At 46.6% G+C, this 17,066-nt stretch overlaps 2 protein-coding genes across 4 annotated transcripts; one reads left to right on the top strand and one right to left on the bottom strand.

The window, feature by feature from the left end:
- Nucleotides 1-7,687: 7,687 nt before the first annotated feature.
- On the bottom strand, nt 7,688-14,302 carry TMEM38A (transmembrane protein 38A). 2 transcript variants are annotated; one of them, XM_071727481.1, is made up of 7 exons: nt 14,053-14,291; nt 12,268-12,346; nt 11,740-11,896; nt 11,026-11,210; nt 10,369-10,456; nt 10,134-10,251; nt 7,688-9,849 (listed from the first exon to the last, which is right to left on the bottom strand). In XM_071727481.1, the coding sequence occupies exons 3-7, from the start codon at nt 11,883-11,885 to the stop codon at nt 9,625-9,627; spliced, it is 762 nt and encodes a 253-aa protein (XP_071583582.1). In that variant the 5' UTR covers nt 11,886-11,896; nt 12,268-12,346; nt 14,053-14,291; the 3' UTR covers nt 7,688-9,624. The 2 variants fall into 2 exon arrangements, with proteins under 2 accessions (XP_071583582.1, XP_071583581.1); XM_071727480.1 differs by lacking the exon at nt 12,268-12,346 and having other exon boundaries at nt 14,053-14,302.
- On the top strand, nt 13,747-16,858 carry SMIM7 (small integral membrane protein 7). 2 transcript variants are annotated; one of them, XM_071727482.1, is made up of 5 exons: nt 14,322-14,629; nt 14,724-14,765; nt 14,878-14,930; nt 15,525-15,615; nt 16,127-16,858. In XM_071727482.1, the coding sequence occupies exons 1-5, from the start codon at nt 14,604-14,606 to the stop codon at nt 16,140-16,142; spliced, it is 228 nt and encodes a 75-aa protein (XP_071583583.1). In that variant the 5' UTR covers nt 14,322-14,603; the 3' UTR covers nt 16,143-16,858. The 2 variants fall into 2 exon arrangements, with proteins under 2 accessions (XP_071583584.1, XP_071583583.1); XM_071727483.1 differs by lacking the exons at nt 14,322-14,629; nt 16,127-16,858 and adding an exon at nt 13,747-14,055 and having other exon boundaries at nt 15,525-15,570.
- Nucleotides 16,859-17,066: the final 208 nt, after the last annotated feature.

Here is a 17,066-nt window from a genome sequence, read left to right as displayed (position 1 = left end):
CTATGTACCCCACAGGTGTGTACCCCTCCATCTGAGCACCCCACAGGTGTGTACCCCTCCATCTATGTACCCCACAGATGTGTACCCCTCCATCTGGGCACCCCACACCCACTGAGCTGCAGGGAGCTCCTGAGGGCCTCAGCACCTCTGCCTCTCTGCTGGCCCCTGGTGGAAGTGGCTCAGGGGAAATCAGGTACAACTTGCACAAATACCTCATTACTTATTGATTGACTTGTGCCTTCAACTATTCCCCCTGAGACTCTTGTATTTAGTCTCTTTCCTTGGTTTAGCAAAACTTTCTCCCTTTCTAAAACCAGAACCAGCCTGAGGAAGCAACCTGGCAGTTCTGCAGGTGGCTCCTCTCCCCTTCTGCAAGTTCCTAAAGTTCTGAGTCAGGGTTTGGGGCTGTCCCCAGAGTGCTTCAAGGGGGCTGAGGTGGGTTGCTTGCAGTGGTTAAGAGTGATCAGAGGGATTTGAGAGGGCAGAAGCAAGGAGCAGGTATCAGCTTGCAGTGTGACACCCTGCTCTGTGCCTGCTTTTCCTGGCATTTTCATTTCTGGTTCTTTGCAGGGGGAATTTATATTTATTCCTTAATTACTGAGAAAACCCCCTCAATACTGAGGTGCCAGGCAGGAAGGAAGTTCAGAGCAAGAGCTTCTTGCCTCCTGTGTATCACCATTTGCCTCCTGTCTACTAATTAGCACACACAGCCCCTGTTACCTTGGGTTCTGAAGTGACTCTGTGTTCAGGATGTGTGTGTGCCTGTCAGGGTCCCTTTTGTCTTTCAGGGGCTGCTGGCAGCTCAGGCTGATCTGTGAAGTTGCTCAGGCAGGCAAATTACTTTTGAAAACCACCTTGCTTGTCCAGCAGGGCTTCTGAGTGTGTGTGGCCTGTGCTGTGTGTCTGACTTTAGCCACAGGAACAGAGTGCTGGCACTTGCAATGAAGCTGAGACCAGCTGACAGCTCCTGACAGGCTTTAATTTCCTCCAGAGTTGTAATGTTCCTGTGGTCAGAGTCTACAAGCTCAGAAACACCCCATCTCAAGGCAGTTCCTGCATGGAAATATAGTTTCTAAGATTCTGAAACTAATTAATACTGGCATAACAAAGAGTGACATGGGAAAATTCAGTCACTTTATCATCTTTAATTCTCAGATCAGTCTGAACACCAGTGGGATGCACCTTTAATCACAGGAACTCTAAGAGGTGCAGAGTCTCTTGATAGGGATTTCTCAAGTGGAAGGCAGAGGTTTGGACAGGGATGACCAAGTAAACAACTTTGTCTTTGAGGACAAGGAACCTCCAGGCTGTAGGTTATCTGCTGCATCATTTGAAGCCTATCTTCTACCAAAGATAAGGGTCCCCTTTAATCCTAGAAGTCTGGTGTAATTAGGACTAGTTCAACTACCCCCTGGAATTTATACTTGGAACTTTTTTTCCAGTTGACTACAGAAACATAAGGATGATGTGAACCCTCATGTTCAGGTGCTAGGAGATGATTAGCCACCTATCTGCACTGAGATCCATGCAACTCAAGCAAAAAAATTACCCAAAAGTGCTAGAAAATTGGTACAGCAGGAGGTACTCCTAGAAGGCTTCTGAGGAGATGGAAAAACTGGGTGCATTTGGGGTTGTTTGGGGTTTTTTTTTTCCTCCCTCTGTTTCACAGAGATGACATTGTGGTTAATTCTCATAAAACTTCCAGGTGTCTGCAGGCTTGTGCCCACATTACTACCTCACCACTGGAAATGCATTTTCAAGGTTTTATACTGGCCTGGCATGCTGGGGGTTTTATTTTTTAATGTGAAAACTCTGGATCTGGACATTTTGGATTGCAGAGAATCCACCACAGCAGCACTCTTCTAGAAAACTGTATTTCTTATATCTCACTGCAGCAAATCCTCCATCCTCTTTTAAGACCCCTCAGCCACACTGTTGGCCACTCTCAGCAGAGACAAACAGCCACAAGAAAAAAAAAAAAATTCTCCTTGCAGGGAACCTTTTTGTAGTCAAGTCTGGGAAATTTTTACGGCCCCTTCCCCTGCTCTGCTTTCTACAGGACAGATTACTGCTCCCTAGAAAAAGCTTTGTAACACCTTCTAAGTGACATGCAGACTGAAATATAGCAAACAACAGACCAGGTAAATTGAAGGTAAATTAAGCAAAGAGGAAGCAAAGTAAATGCATTTATGGACACAGATACAAGCACATGTACTCCCTCCCAGTGCCCACATGCAGGCACCCTCCCTCTTCACTGATTCACAGATTTTCTATTTGTGGATACTTTTCACACCTTCAGAGTTAAAGGGCACTGGGAATATAAAGGCCATTTTTCTCCTGGCATATGTTTTATGAGTTTATTTCTTCAGAACTGGAATATTCTCTCCCCTGGATTATGTGAACGTTCAGGACACAACAAAATCATGTGATAAAGAAGTACAAGAGGGAATGCTAAAATTAGGACTGGGAATGGCTGCATCTGCAGCTTTCCTTGGGACTGTTCGAAGTGAAAAGTGATCACTAATGAAGTCTGTGCCAGTGTCAGATGAGGAAAGGGCTCCCTTGGGTTAGGAATTATCATCTCCCTGCTGCTGTCCAACAGGGAGCAAGCACTCAGCCTAATACCCCTGGAAAAGTTCATTAGCTGTCAGCAGGGCTGCAGTAGCTGCAGGAAATCCTGGTGTCACTTTACACTCCAGCCCACGTGAATTCCACACTTGAGAGAGCAGTTTTCACTTAAAAGTTTTTCACTTATAACCCTGCCTTGTGGTGAAAATGCAATCACGTGGCACCATCCTTCATCCCAAAACTCCCACACCTCGAGTCCTGTGTCCAGTTCTGGGCCCCTCAGCTCAGGAAGGAGATTGAGGTGCTGGAGCAGGTCCAGAGAAGAGCAAGGAGGCTGGGAAGGGATCCAGCACAAGTCCTGTGAGGAAGGGCTGAGGGAGCTGGGGGTGTTGAGGCTGGAGAAGAGGAGGCTCAGGGGAGACCTCATCACTCTCTCCAACTCCCTGAAAGGAGGTTGGAGCCAGGGGGGGGTCAGGCAGATATCAGTAGGATAAGAGGGCACAGACTAAAGAATTTTTTCCTAATATCCAACCTAAACCTCCCCTGGCAGAGCTGAAGCTCTGCCAGGGGAGGTTTAGGTTGGATATTAGGAAAGGATTCTTTGCAGAGAGGGTGATCAGGCATTGGAATGGGCTGCCCAGGGAAGGGGTGGATTCTCCATCCCTGGAGATATTTCCAAAGAGCCTGGATGTGGCACTCAGTGCCATGGGCTGGGAACCACGGGGGGAGTGGAGCAAGGGTTGGACTTGATGAGCTCTGAGGTCCCTTCCAACCCAGCCAATTCTATTCTATGATTCCCTGAAAATCCATGAGATCTACCACAGCTTGGACAGGCATTAGAGGTAAAAATCTTAACACTAGCTGTGTCCTTATTTGCTCAATAATTTTAGATTGTCTGCACTTCCCATGAATTCCTGCCAGAAACTGCAGCTTTAACTGTTTCTGTAAACTTGATCTGTCTGGGAACATCTCCCTGCCCAAACCACAGATTCATTGGGTTACCTCCTGCTGGGGGAGGTGCTGCAGGATTTTCTTTCTTTGGAAGGCCCTTTTTATGCAATTGAGAGCTGAGCTAACCCAACCCTGTGTTTTCTTTTTTTAAAACAGAGGCAGGGTGAGTGATTTTCAGAAGGACAAACTCAAGCTTTGGAATTCCTGAAAATCTGAGTCACTGCCGCACGCTACCAGGGAGCTCGGTCTGGCAGCTGTGTCCCCAGTAGGCAGAGGAAGTGGGAAATAGTTGGATATTGTCCAAGAAAAGAAGTTCTTCACAAAGATTTCACTGCTTTGTTCAAGTGGTTGCTGGGAATCAAACGTGTGCTGCCTGGGGTTTTGAGGCAGCCTGAGGAACTCTGGTGCCTTCTGTGCAGACGGGCACAGAGCTGCTCTCAGCTCTTACTACTCCAACCTGCCTGGGCTGACTTTGTTATTTCCTGACTAATGCAAAGTTCTGCCCTCTCTGACACGTTCCAGGTGCAACTTGGTTGTGACAGGGTCAGGTTGCACACAAAAAGCAGCAGATTCTGGGCATCTTCTCTTGCGGATGATGCCGCAGTTCTGCTGCGGTCTCACTTTGCACTGTCACACTTTGCAGGCTCTAGCAGAGAAGAGTGCCTGATGTTTTCATCAACTTCAGGACTTTTCAGCTTATTTACCTGAAAAAACTGAGCTGATGAAGATTCAGACCAGGCTGGAGGGCTGGAAAGGAGGGGGAACCATCTTCCCACAGAGCAGATCCCGGTGTGTGTCTGGACTGGAGCTCATGCTGCTCTCTGGGCACCCTGCACTCTCCTGATTCAAGAGGAGATGACTGATGGCAAGGAGCAGTCAGTAGTCTGTAGTGCCTCTCTCCAGAAAGCTGGCTGGCTCCTCCCTTTCAGGAAAGGCTGGGAGAATTTCCATGACTTTTGATGGGAACAGTAGGAAGTGGCTGGCTGGCTGCACAGAGCTGCAGTGAAACTCCACCACTTCCTGCAGCATCCATCCCTGTCTGAGGAGGTCTCTATAGCAACCAGTGTTTGTCACTTGGGCAGAGTCCCCAGGGTCTCTTTCTAATGCAGTAAATGTGCTCCCAATCAGGTGCTTTACACCTGAGGTCCCTTTGTTCACTGCCTTTTGACTACTTTAGAAATACTCACCTGTGTATTTAGCATCAGGTAACCCTACCAGTGCTCTTATCATTTATGGTTCAGGCATTCTCAGCCATTTAAAGGAGGTTTCTTAAGGCCCAGAGAGTATCCCTGTGCCCTATCATTATTTCCTTCCTGTGCAAGAGTGAATTTTCTAAAAGGTGTTTAAACTCTGCACAATAAATATTTACTACTTTGTGGTATCATCCCTGAACAGCAGCCCCTGGGAAAAGGTAGAATGAAAAATTGAAGAATTTAAAAGCTAAAAGGCAGGAAACTGCAGCTGTCACTGAAGAGCAAGTGAGAAAACAACATCTTTGTTGTAACATCACTCTGACATACAGAGGAATAATTAAAGAAACATCAGTAATCTGTATTTATGGGCTCCTTTTGCAGACAATACTTGATTAATCTCTGCCATCATCAAGCCAAATAAGAAGAGATTAACTGACATCCTAATCTCATAAATCAAAAAGGCAGGGAAATGCAGTGTCTTGCCTTAAGAGATAAACATCCCAGAGTGCCTAGAAGCCTACAGTAGGGTTTTAGCCTACATTTGTCTAAATCTAATATAAGACAACATTAGGACTCTTGAGTCATGGATTTTTGCACTGATCTTCAAGGCAACATAATCTGTGACCTGCTCTGTGCATCTCACACTGATTATACCTGGAATTCTTACTGATTGCTCCAATCCTTGTCAGTAACAAATCAAAGGAAATCAGCTCACTGGCTGATTCAAGCAGTTGGTTGCAGGGGGAGCAGAAGTCACCAGCTAGCAGGTCTGTTTTTGGAAAAATCAAGATCTGCCATCTCAGCTGAGAGGCACCAAGGGCTGGGACAACGGGAAGAGCAGGAGCTTGCTTGCTGCAGGATTGCAGCTTGTGTGTTATGGTTCCTGGTGAGCTTTCTGTAATTTGCAAATGAAAACCAAACCAAATCAACCATCCAAATCTTTTCCCAGGGACACTCAGAATTTCTTCAGGCTATAAAAATATTCAAGCTTCTAAACATATCCGACCTGTTTTCCTGCATTCCACATCCATGCCTTACCTGTACCCTCAAGCTAAGATGAAATCACTATCTCAGAGGGATCTTCCTGAAAGGTTTGCAGGCTCTGAAGAATTTCTTCCCCAAATTCTCTTTTGGAAAGTAAACAGATAAGGGTCATACTAGAAGATACTAGAAATGGGGTAGTCTGTGGCAGATGCAGAAGTGTAAAGAAGAGACCAGACCCCAAGATATTAATGAACATTGGTCTTAGCACTATCAACATCTCCTTTTTGTCAGCAGTGTTATCACAGAGAAGTGAGAAGCAAGTGTGAGTCAGGCTGGCATCGTGGGCTCTGCCTGACAGGGAACTTGTTTTCTCACTGTCTGTCTGCTCAGGAACCATCATCCCCCAGCAGCCTGCTCACAAACTGCTGCCTTTACAGACCACATGAGTGCAGGATTAAATTCTTAGCTGGGAGGTAATTTTGTGGGTGTTTACCAAGGAAGAACCTCACCATAAGTGTCTGAGGAAATCCAAAGCCCTTTAATTGGCCTTTCCTCACTGTGGATGGGCACTCAGGACAAACCAGATCTCTTTACACCTGCAGGAAGGAGGAGGACACAGTTGGCAGCTGATCACCTGGCAAGTGGTGAAAGGAACAACTTCTCTGTTGCCCAGGAGATGGCCAAGGTAACACTCATCTTTATCTTCTGGGTCTTTCTGCTTAGCTGGAGGATGTAATTGGGTTATTCTTTGGGCAAATGTTGAAGAAGGTACATCCTGTCATTATTAATAATAAAAGGGGAAAGCAAGAACACTGTCAGCTTTAGCTTTGTACTTTGTGGTATTGGCTTTGCCCTTTCTCACATCAGCTCTTCAGTATAAACTTTCCTATGGCCTCCCTTTTTTTTTTAATTCAGTTCATTTACTGTGAAGGTTTATGTAAAATGATCCTAGGTTTGGGTTTTTTTTCTGCAAGCACAGTAAGGGCTGTGGAGCTTTCCCTATCTGTGAAGCTGATCTGCAACCACGAAAAAGCTGTAGACAGTGGTCTTGGCTGGCTCTGTCTGACAGAAAAGGGAAACCTGTCAATCAGCAAGAAATGCTGAGAGCAGCAACTCAGATGCTTTGCTTTTTCCATCAGGCAGCCAGGGCCTCTTTGAGGATTAAACCTATTGCTAAATTTAGCCACATCTCACTGGAGTTGGTATCAGGAGTTACCAGATCAGAACATCTCTGGAGGCACTGACGTCTGTCCCGTGGAAGCCTAAACCCTGGAATGCTTCAATCCTGCCCTGGCTTTGCAGCTGGGAACACTGCACAGCCAGCACAGCCTGGGACTCTTGAGATATTGTAGGTTTTTTTTCAAAGCACTTGAAATACCTCATCAGCTTGCTCTCATTTAGTGTCTGTTTCTTGCACTCCAACTTGTATTCTCAATTAAGAGAAATTAAGAGGTATTAATAAACATTTTAGAAGAGTCAGATCTAGGGGCAAAGTGGAACCCCTAGGAAAATAAACAGCCCTTTGCAGGTCTTCAGTGAGCCAGGGAGATTGGCTGTGTCATGTTTTGCTCATCACTCCCAGCTCTGCCCTGGAAGGAAGCTGTGATCCCTTGGGAAATGCCCAGCTCCTGTGTCCAGCCTGGCTGAAGGAGAAATTAGGGCTTTCCAGAAGTGTAGGAGCAGCCCTGGAGAAGCAAGCTTCTCCTCTCCTTGGTTAGGAAAGGCAGATTCAACTGGTATAAACACCAGGAGAAGTTAAGTTTCCTTATTTCCCTCCCTGAAATCCCAGAAATTCAGCTTGCATGCCAACATTACAAGAAAAGCAACAGCCCTTTTACCATCTTTTTGCCATTTATAACATGCTCAGACATCCTTGCAGGCCATGGCAAAGCTTCAACCAGTCAGAATCACTTTGTCATTACTTTATGTCTGAGACTGGGGAGAGTAAAAGGAACAGGAGCCTTCCCTCAAGTGCCAGGGGACAAGCAGAATCACTTCACAATTTTTATTTCTTGACGGCTTTTATAAAACAAAATTCCTCTTGAATCAGACATTTCAGAAAACATTTAATCTTCTGCATGCTAATGATACATCAGGTGTCAGCAGCCCAGGATCTGCAAAACCAGACAGCTGAGTTGTCAGGTAGAATTCCTGTTTTCTACTGAAGGGGAGGGAAACTCACAAAATTAAGGCACTGTCAGAACCACAAATCATTTGACTTTTTGCAATGGCTTTCACCTGCTTGGATACAAGATTTTTTTTTTTTTAATTAACCGTCAATTTCAATAATGAACAGGGACACACAAAAAAAATCAAACTGCTGTTCTTCAATCTTCCTTTTTATATTCCCAGCTGCAAGGTGGCAGCTGCAAACCTTACTGGTAAGGATGGCAAACTGGTGCTGAACTGGAAGCCCAGTGCCCTTTTCACCACAGTCACACTTGGGGATAAAAAAAAACAAACCCCAACCCTCAGAACAAGTTCTGGCCTTTGGGGTGCAGTGCTAAAGATGACACTTTTCAGAACAAAATCAGTTACAAGAACAGCTTCCAAGTAGTCTACAAGCCAGTATTCACTCCTCAGAATGTGAACACACTTGACACTCCTCCCTGAGCCATGCTTTTCATATTCTTAGCATTCATACCCAGAGCATTTCAGGTTCTTCTCAACTCATTGACACAAACTGCTTTCACAGACCTGTAGTTTGGCTAAAAAGGACCTAAGAGGAGGATAGATATTGTCAGCTGGTGTGCTTTTATCAGTCCTTTAAAGTGTTGTGTTTTTTTTTTTTTTTTTAAATCAGCTGGTGTGAAATTTGCCTCTTCAGCCTTTGTATCTTTCTTTAAGAATATTGGAAATGTTCCTTCCTGTGTCCAGCAAGTGCTCAGGCTGTCCTGCACACCCAAATCACAGCTTCAAGCACAAGCCAGCACGTGGCTGTGGGCTTAGGACCAGGCTTAGAAGTAGCCAATTCTCTCCCTAAAGATGCAAAGGTTTTAAAAAGCCAGTTTCAGGTCCGTTAATTCGATGACCTGGCAATCATAAATAAATAATAATAATAATAAATACTTATTTACACTCACACAGCCTTCCTGTATCCCACAGGATTACAAACAAACCAGAACCATGCTTCTTTCCTAGTTAAATATGATCAGGTTTGAGGTGGGACACGTTATTATTAACAACGTGCAGCGACTCTACACAACAGTTTAAAATAACAGCAGTATCAGTACATAGCACTCAGAGCACTTCACAGCTTCAAAGCTCTTGCAAACACAAGCTTAGTTAAGTGACAGTGTTCCAGCCATTAAGAATCAAGAGGGAATCTGGGTGACAAAAACCAGAGTTTGGCCAGGACACCAGAGTTGATGTCCTTGTTGCATATAAAATGCCACAATAATTGGAGATCTATGCAGATGTGGGAGCTGGGAGAAATTAGATCAGGCTCATGTGAGACCACTTAATTCCTGGAGTATGAAATCCAGTTTCCACACTGACTGTTTCTAAAGAGTTTGTTGGTTTGGTAGACATCAGGAAGGTCAATGAAAACTCAAAGGAGCTTAGGAGTTGCAGGAGCACAAACCACGACCTCCAGTTAGAAAGAAACACACTGAAAGAGTTTACACCTATTGAAAATGCTGCATGACAATTGCTGACAGCTTGGGAATTGGCACCCACTTATCTTCCTGGCACAAACCTACAAATCCCTGAAAATATGATCAGAATAGAGAGACAGAGACCAAAAAGCAAGCAGCAGCACAGAGAGCACAAATGAAATTCAGGGACCCGCCCGGCAGCATCTTGGCTTCCACCTCTCCTCTGGAGCCTGAGAGAAGGTCTGGAGGATAAAGGAGGTCACAGGTGGCTTTGAGACTCAGCTCTGGAAGAATTTTCTTGGCCTATTGACCGTGGAGTCGTGGATTTTTTTTTATTCAGCTTTTTTTGCTTTCCGTTTCCTCGTGCCTTCATTTAGCTCCTCTTTGGACTTGGCAGGAGGAGGAGGTGGAGGATGGGAAACCTCATGGGAGGCTCCGTGGTGATCGTGGTGGTGGCTGCTGTGTCCACTGGAGACAGAGCCAAAGAAAACAGGGCAGATGCAGTTCTCCACTGGAGTAAAAGGTGAGGCATGAGAGTGAGTTGCTGTCATGAAAACCTGCCAGGCAACAGGGAATACTTCAGGTTAAAAAAATAACACCAGCTATGAAATGCTAACTAGTAAAGAGCATTCTGCTCACCCCAGCTAAAAGTCTCGTGGCTCTATCACAAGGATCTCCTACCACACTGCCTAGATGATGGAGAATTTATGCTCTAATTTCCTCAGCAGATCTTTCCTGGTGCCTTCAGCAGGGGCTCAGGAAGGAGAACACCCCCAGTGTCACTCTGTACCCTTTCTCTGGTTCTGTGGCATGCTTAGCAGCCAACCTGCTGTAAACTTACCTTGCAAACTATCATGAACATGCTGAAAAAGAAGATGAGGTTGGCTTCAGAGATAGGGAGCCAGTGAGTTTGTTGCAGAGTGAAGAGGATTGTGCCATACAGACTAGCCTTTGTAGGGCTAGAAGAGAAATAGAGAAGTTCTCTAAGAGGTTTGCATCGTTTGCATCCAGTCCCAAATAGCTTTTTTACTTCCATTCTTGGTCTGACAGACAGAATCCCCAGGCTACCTACTCACAAGGACATTTGAAGAACTTCATTCTTTTCTGGCTTCCAGACCCCACGCAGCAGTTGCTCAAAGTTGGACATCAAGGCAACCCCAGAACCTGTGAAACAGTACAAGTGAGCAGCTTGAACTGCCACACCAGAGATCTTGGGTCTTTCCTAGATCCCCAAGGGGTAAGGACAACCCAAGGGGAACAAAAGGTTCATGACATTCTTCCCAAATTGAAAAGAAGTTAGCTTGAAAAAAAAACAGAGCAGGGAAAGGGTGTTTGCTTCTCTTCCATTTACTGCTGCTCAAATGCTTGCTCCAAACAAAAGCTAAAGGAAAACTGACTGGGCTGTTTCAACACTGACAACCCCCTGAAAAGCTGCAGGTGAGGACAACGACAGTAAAAGCTGAGAAAGAAGGAAGAATTCCTGAATTCTACACCCCTGTTTGACAGCAATTCCAGTTCTTCAGCCCTCCATTAAAGTTAGATAGTGACTCAACTGAGAGCCACTCTGCAATCTGAATAAATACCTGTCCTCTAGGGAGCTTGATTGATGGAAGCCAGCTGACCACAGCCACTAACCAGCCCGTGGTCACCTTAAGCTGCACTCCCAGATTCTCCTGACCCTCCCCACGGGGCTGGGTGCCTCTCTCCTGCATTCAGAGCATCTCATGTTTCACCTTTGACCCATCCAGTTGCCATCATGATGAACCAGCCGTGGTGGTACTGGTGATGAGCGTGGTGGACCCCGGCTGCAATTTTGCGAACTCTGACCACCTCCTTCATTGCCACAAAGATCAGTTTCACAGGCAGGAAGCTCACGCACTTGTAGAAGAGGTTCATGGGGCAGAAGAAGATCAAATACCTGAAATAAAACCACAAAAAGTCTAAGGACCCATTTTTCAGTCCCGATCTGGGACGTAGAGAGAGGATTAAGAGTGTTAGCCTGAATTATGTCAGAGAGAAGGAAATGCAAAAGCACCTACAACCCGTATGTTCTGAGTAAAACTAACTTGGAGTAATCGTGCTTTGTATATGCACATTTCACTAAAATGAGGAATAAAATGCCCCCAGCTCTCCAGTGTCTGCCCCTCCCCTACTCTCTGTGGTATCAGCACTGCAAACGCTGCTTTTGCGGTTTGGCCACAGCTCAGCTCGGAACAGAAAAGCCTGGCCTGGACCCAACCCTTACAATCAGAGCACTAAGGAACTGCTCAGAGAAACTGCAAACTACAACTAGGAGTACAAAAAACCACCTCTCCCCACCTCTGCTTCCCCCACTTAATCCAAGCAAGGCAACGGACCGTGTGTCACACAAACACCTCCCTTCACCCCGATGGTTTCACACACAGCATCTCCTGCTTCCTCATCCAGGTGAAGTGCAGAAAACTCACCAGACTGCTGTGGCCAGGATGACACTGGAGTTGTTACTGAAGTAATCAATGGGGGAGTGTCCAAGCAAGAGATCAGCCAGGATGTAACTTCCAAAGCAGTGGAGCATGGCACAAAGCCAGGAGGCAAAAGGGCTCTTCCGAGACATCTCCACGGCTCCTGTGAAGCAAATTCTAAATTAAAAGACAGCTGGCAAATAAGCAGAAACTTCAAGACCCTCTTAAGAAAGAGGTTTGGGGGTGCATGTTCACCAACAAAGTAAGTCAAAGAAAAGCCCTTTTAAAACAAAATACAAACTCCTGTCTTCTGTGAAATTGGAACAAGTACCAGATATTGTCAAGAGATGGGATGCATGATCAGAGCTTGCAGGCCCCCCGTAAGCTTTCAAATTAACTGAGTCATTAGCAGGTTAGGAACTGGCTAAGAGTTCATCTCCTGTATTTGCTGCTACTTACTGCAATCAGAAAGAACATTTTTTTTCCCTTGAAATCAATGTCTTTACAGTCTAAAAACAAAATGCATACTGGTACCATTCTCTCCATTGCTTCAACCTAGGTGCCCTCTAGAATTCATGAACAATCTGTTCAGCTCTTTCATTCATAAGATAACCTGTAAAAATAGAACAGTCATTCTTAATCTTTATTTGAAAGAAGAGGATTTGAGGATTCTTCCCTGCTCCTGTATTAGTTTGGAAATGCCCTTTGAAAATACAGCTAGGTATTAAAGCAGTGTTACTATCTGGGTTGCATTAAGGCCTCCTCCCACAACCTTCTATTGCCTTTTTTTTTTTAATTCCTCTAGGAATTTTCATCCACCTCTGTACTTCTTCAAGGAAGTCTCCCAAGAACCTCAGTTCTGTCAGATTGTTTCATCACCACCAACTGCTCCAGAGTCCTTCGTGCAGTGTTCCAGATCCCAAACTCTGTTCAGTAAGCCAGTAAGAGGGAGTCAAAAAAGAGAAGGCTAAAAATGTTAGGTCAGCATCACCAAGAGTGCCCTACCTTAAACAGCAGTGTGTGAATCAGCAGATGCTACAACCATGTCATGCTCTGCTATCCTCAAAGACATCTGAACCAGCTGAAAACACAGGGGAAGCAAGACAGCTGCAAGAGCCATGATATGGAGCTGGTTCTATAGGAATCTTAAGTTTAGCTTGAGGCTTAATTTTAGAAACACTTGTTTTTCTTTGGCTCCACATGCTGTCTCCATGCTGTCTCCAAGGAGGAAACACGACATTACTGTCCTGACACTGATCTTCAGCCTAGGAGCTGTGGGGATGAAGCAGTGTGGGAATCATGAGAAAAGTACACCCCAGATTTATCCAAACCAAGTGGATTACTGGGCTTACATATTTCTCAAAGCTCTTTTCATAAGGGTTGCCTGTTAACTGTGCTGTTCAGGCCTTAATGCTGGAAGACAGCTTTGTGCTCAGGCCTCAAAACCCCTGCACTTCTGTTTACATGGAGTTTAAATAGAGCAGTTTGTAGGTTTTACAGCACTGGAGGATTTCCAAATCATACCAAAGTGTGGGGTTTTTTTTTTTTTTTCTCCTCAAGTCACCGGGCAGTTACACTGAAACTATTCAGAACAGAGCACAGCAAGTGCACGTTATCAAAAATAACAGAGCAGAGGAAAAAACCAAGGCACAGTCAGACTGCAACAGTGCAGAAAGGGAAAGGTAAGATGCAGATCTATCGATCTCTGCAAGATAAACCCAAGAGAACAAACGAAGGAAGGTCAGTTAGGGTGCCGGAGACCAGACTACAGTATGGTCTGCAAGGTGGGGAAAACATCATGGTTTTACTTGCAGCTTTTTTGTATATAAATAGAAGGCAACAAGAACAGAAAAGCCAAAGAACTGGATAGAAATGTTAATGCAAATTCCTGGAATAGCAGCAAAGAAGTGACTGAGTTCCAATACTTCGATGTTGTCGGAAACCTCAAACAAAATACAAGATTGATTTTTCAAAGGCAGAGAGGCTTAATTCTCCTCTTTTCTGCTTTGCGTTTGGCCACATGTGTCAGAACCTCCGAAGAACCAACGCGGAGAGGCTCCGAGCCCTGAATCCCCATCACGCACGCAGCACCGCGGCTGCTTCGACACCAAAACCCGAGAGGGACGGAGCAGGCAGGCACAAAAAATGTCACGTTTGTGCCTCAGAAAACAGCACGGGAGCGATACCGCTCCTCCCCGGCAGCCCCCGTGTCATTCACCGCCCTTCCAGCGCCGCTTCCCCCCCTCAGCCCTCCCCCGGCCCCTGACTGACGGGGCCATCGCCGGGACGGGCGGCCAAGGACGCGGGGGCCGCGCTCACCTGGTTCGTACTTGAGGTAGAGGACGGAGACGATGAAATACGCGGTGTCGAAGAGCGGGAAGACGGGAAGGGCGGCGAAGGCGGCCGCCAGCTCCCCGAGCTGCAGGGCCCCCGCCAGATCCATGGCGCCGCGGTACCGGGCACCGCCGCCCGCCCGCCTTCCTCCCTCCCTCCCTTCCTTCTCCCCTCCCTCCCTCCCTTCTCCCCTCCCTTCTTTCCTTCCTCCCTCTCCCCTCCCTCCCTCCGCCGCTCTCCCCGGTCCACCCCCGGCCCCGCCTCCGGAGGGGCGTCCCGGGGCGCGGCCTCGCCTCTACCGGGGCTGCGGTGGCGGTAGCGGCACAACCCCGGTCCGTGGGGCGGTTCTTTTGCCGGTGCCGGTTCTTTCTCCGCTGCCCGTGCCCGTGGGACGATTCCCCCTCCCTTCCCCTTCCCCCCCCCCCTCCCCCGGTGCTCGGAGCTCCCTGGTGCCGGTGCCGCCCCCGGGCAGCGCAAGCGCCGCTCCGGTACGAGCAACCCCCGCCCTTTCCGCTTCCGCCAGCGGAGCCGCCGCCATGATCGGGGATCTGCTGCTCTGCGGGTACCGGGGACGGGGACCGGGGAGAGGGAGGGGGGATCCGGGAGAGCCCGGTCCGTCCCGGCTGTGTCTGACGCCGTCTCTGTCTCTCCCGTAGGACGCTGCTGGTGAACGCCGGGGCCGTGCTCAACTTCAGGCTGTGAGCGGGCGGGGAGGGTGAGGGAAGCGGTGGGGTTTGGGAGCACGGGGGCTTCATCCTCCCTAACCCTGCCCCTAACCCTGACCCTGACCCCCCCTTGGCTGTCCCGCAGGAGGAGGAGAGACACGGAGGGATTCGGCGAGGAGTCGAGGGAGCCCACGACCGGTAACGGAGGGGACCGGGAGCCGCCCTACCCACAGACAGCCTTCGGGGCTCGGGAATACAGCCAGGAACGGGAGTTTGCTGAGGGAAAATCTTGGTTAAAAGAATTTTCGAGGCTCCAGAGTACAATTGGAGCAGCGTTTCGTTTGGATGTGAATCGTTCCGTGGCTGAAAGTGCTTGTTTGCTAAACTGCCAGCTAAAATTTTCCTCCGTGGTGTTTGCACGCAGGGGTGACAGCCCGAACTGTTGGTCCCAAATTGGTGGTTTGAGAAGGGACACAAAAAAGCAGGAAAGCCTGAAGCTACACCAGAGAGTTGTCCTTCCCTTCTTAATAGTGTGACCTCTCTTTATCATCTGTTGTTGTTTTTCCTTTGTAGGGATGCACTGGACATAATCCAGCTCCTAAACCTTCAACTTTCAGTTTTGTGTTCTCTAAACCTTTTTTGTTTGGTTTTTTTTTTTGGGGGGGGAAGGGGGGTGTTGGTTTTTTCCTATGTCAGTTGATCATGTTTTTCAGACAGTGTTGAAAATGCCCCTTGTCAGCCTGCTGGGTATTTTTCACACAAAGGGCTTCTTGTCTTGATTTTTTTTTTTAGGTGACAATATCAGAGAGTTCTTGCTGAGTCTCAGATATTTTCGAATCTTCATTGCCTTGTGGAATATTTTCATGATGTTCTGCATGATTGTGTAAGTAACACTGGGCAGCAGCTTGTCATTTACCTCTAGTCATCTATTTTGGGGGTTTTCTTGCACGTATGTTTCTCTTTGCACCTCTTTCTCTCCTGCTCTGGTTCATAATTCCTTTTCACTTATTCCAGTCTTCAAAGAGGCATTGGTTGACCTCAGTTTTTTGCTAATGTGGGCTCTTGTAGTGCATGAAAATGTTCTCTGTTAGTGTGAGTCGTGTAGCCTTAGAAATAATGCTCCTTGTGAGTCTTTCAGATAAAGCATAATTTCATCCAGCATTTAAGTTTAGGTCTAGAGGGGAAGAAACCCATCAGGTAATAGCTTGGAATCAGCTATGAGAACAGTCTGTGGAAACCCCAGGTTTTAGTTCTGACAGGCAGGATGCTTTCCTTCCACTCCTGTAGCTGTGGGCAGCACAATGAGTGGCCAGAAGTGTGAGCTGGGAGGGCACTGGTGTGACTGTGAACCTGGTTCTCATCTTTTTTTTTTTCTTCCCTGTTGTATCCACCAGGTTATTTGGATCTTGAAAGCCATCCACAAACATGTCTGTCAGCTTGGAAGAGACTTTTGGCTGGAAACGTAACTTTTCTAAAAAGTCAAACATTCTCCTGCTTTCCAAACACAGCCCTGGGTTGGTGACCTGTTCTTCACCAGCTCCTCACCTGCTCCAGGGACAGGACAATTCCACCCTCTCCACTTGTGTCACACTATGGGGCACGTTGCTGGGGGGGAGGGGGCTCAGCCTTTAGGCCCCTGAGACAAAAAATCTTCCAAGTAAAATTATTTCGACTTTACTGAAATAAAAAGAACTTTAAATTTGTCCTGTTAGGCTTAGAGTGCCCCGGAGTGCAGATTTGGAGTGTGGCTGAAGCCCAGAGTCTTCAAACTCTGGATTGTTATTCATTCCCAGCTCCTGATGTTCTGCTGCCCAGGCTGCTCGGAAGTCACACTTGAGTCTCATTTTTATAAAGCTGAGCAGAATATTGGTGTAACTTCTCACTATTCCATTGTTTTGTTGGAGAAATAGAAAAGGAAATGGGATTCTCGCTCTTTCTCCAACAAAATGCTTTTAAAATTAAAATTTCAAAGATTTTTCTTTTTCTTTTTTTTTTTCTAAGCCATATGTAAAGGGATTTTGGATAGGGAAAAATAGCAAAAATAGTTCTATAAGCCAATCCTAAGGAATGGTTTTGGAAAAAAACTTGGATTTGGTTGAATAAAGTTGTTCTATTTAAGGGTAAAACGTGTACTTGATGCCGTGTTCACTCTGTTACAGGAGAAATGAATCCAGTATTGGTTTTTTTTGAGAAATAGTAACTAGGCTTGTAATTGTGTCTGGCTTCTTGTGGTATTTTTGTTTCTGTTCAGTTACCTCTTGGACCAGCAACTTTTCTCCAGCATCACAAGTGCTGGGTATGTTAAATCAAACTGTAAATTAATAGCAGAGCTTC

Source organism: Heliangelus exortis, chromosome 28, assembly GCF_036169615.1.
Source record: "Heliangelus exortis chromosome 28, bHelExo1.hap1, whole genome shotgun sequence".
NCBI lineage: Eukaryota > Metazoa > Chordata > Aves > Apodiformes > Trochilidae > Heliangelus > Heliangelus exortis.
This window is presented reverse-complemented; position numbering and strand designations above follow the sequence as displayed.

Bases quoted from the DNA above. Each gene is read 5' to 3' on its own strand.
- SMIM7 (XM_071727483.1), top strand. From the start codon at position 13,879: ATGTCACGTTTGTGCCTCAGAAAACAGCACGGGAGCGATACCGCTCCT. The intron at 14,056-14,723 runs GTTCGTACTTGA...TCTCTCCCGTAG, and splicing joins GCGGGGGCCGCGCTCACCTG to GACGCTGCTGGTGAACGCCG. The intron at 14,766-14,877 runs GTGAGCGGGCGG...GCTGTCCCGCAG, and splicing joins GCCGTGCTCAACTTCAGGCT to GAGGAGGAGAGACACGGAGG.
- TMEM38A (XM_071727480.1), bottom strand. From the start codon at position 14,176: ATGGATCTGGCGGGGGCCCTGCAGCTCGGGGAGCTGGCGGCCGCCTTC. The intron at 11,897-14,052 runs GTGAGCGCGGCC...TTTGCTTCACAG, and splicing joins CTACCTCAAGTACGAACCAG to GAGCCGTGGAGATGTCTCGG. The intron at 10,457-11,025 runs GTGAAACATGAG...ACTGTTTCACAG, and splicing joins GGCAACTGGATGGGTCAAAG to GTTCTGGGGTTGCCTTGATG.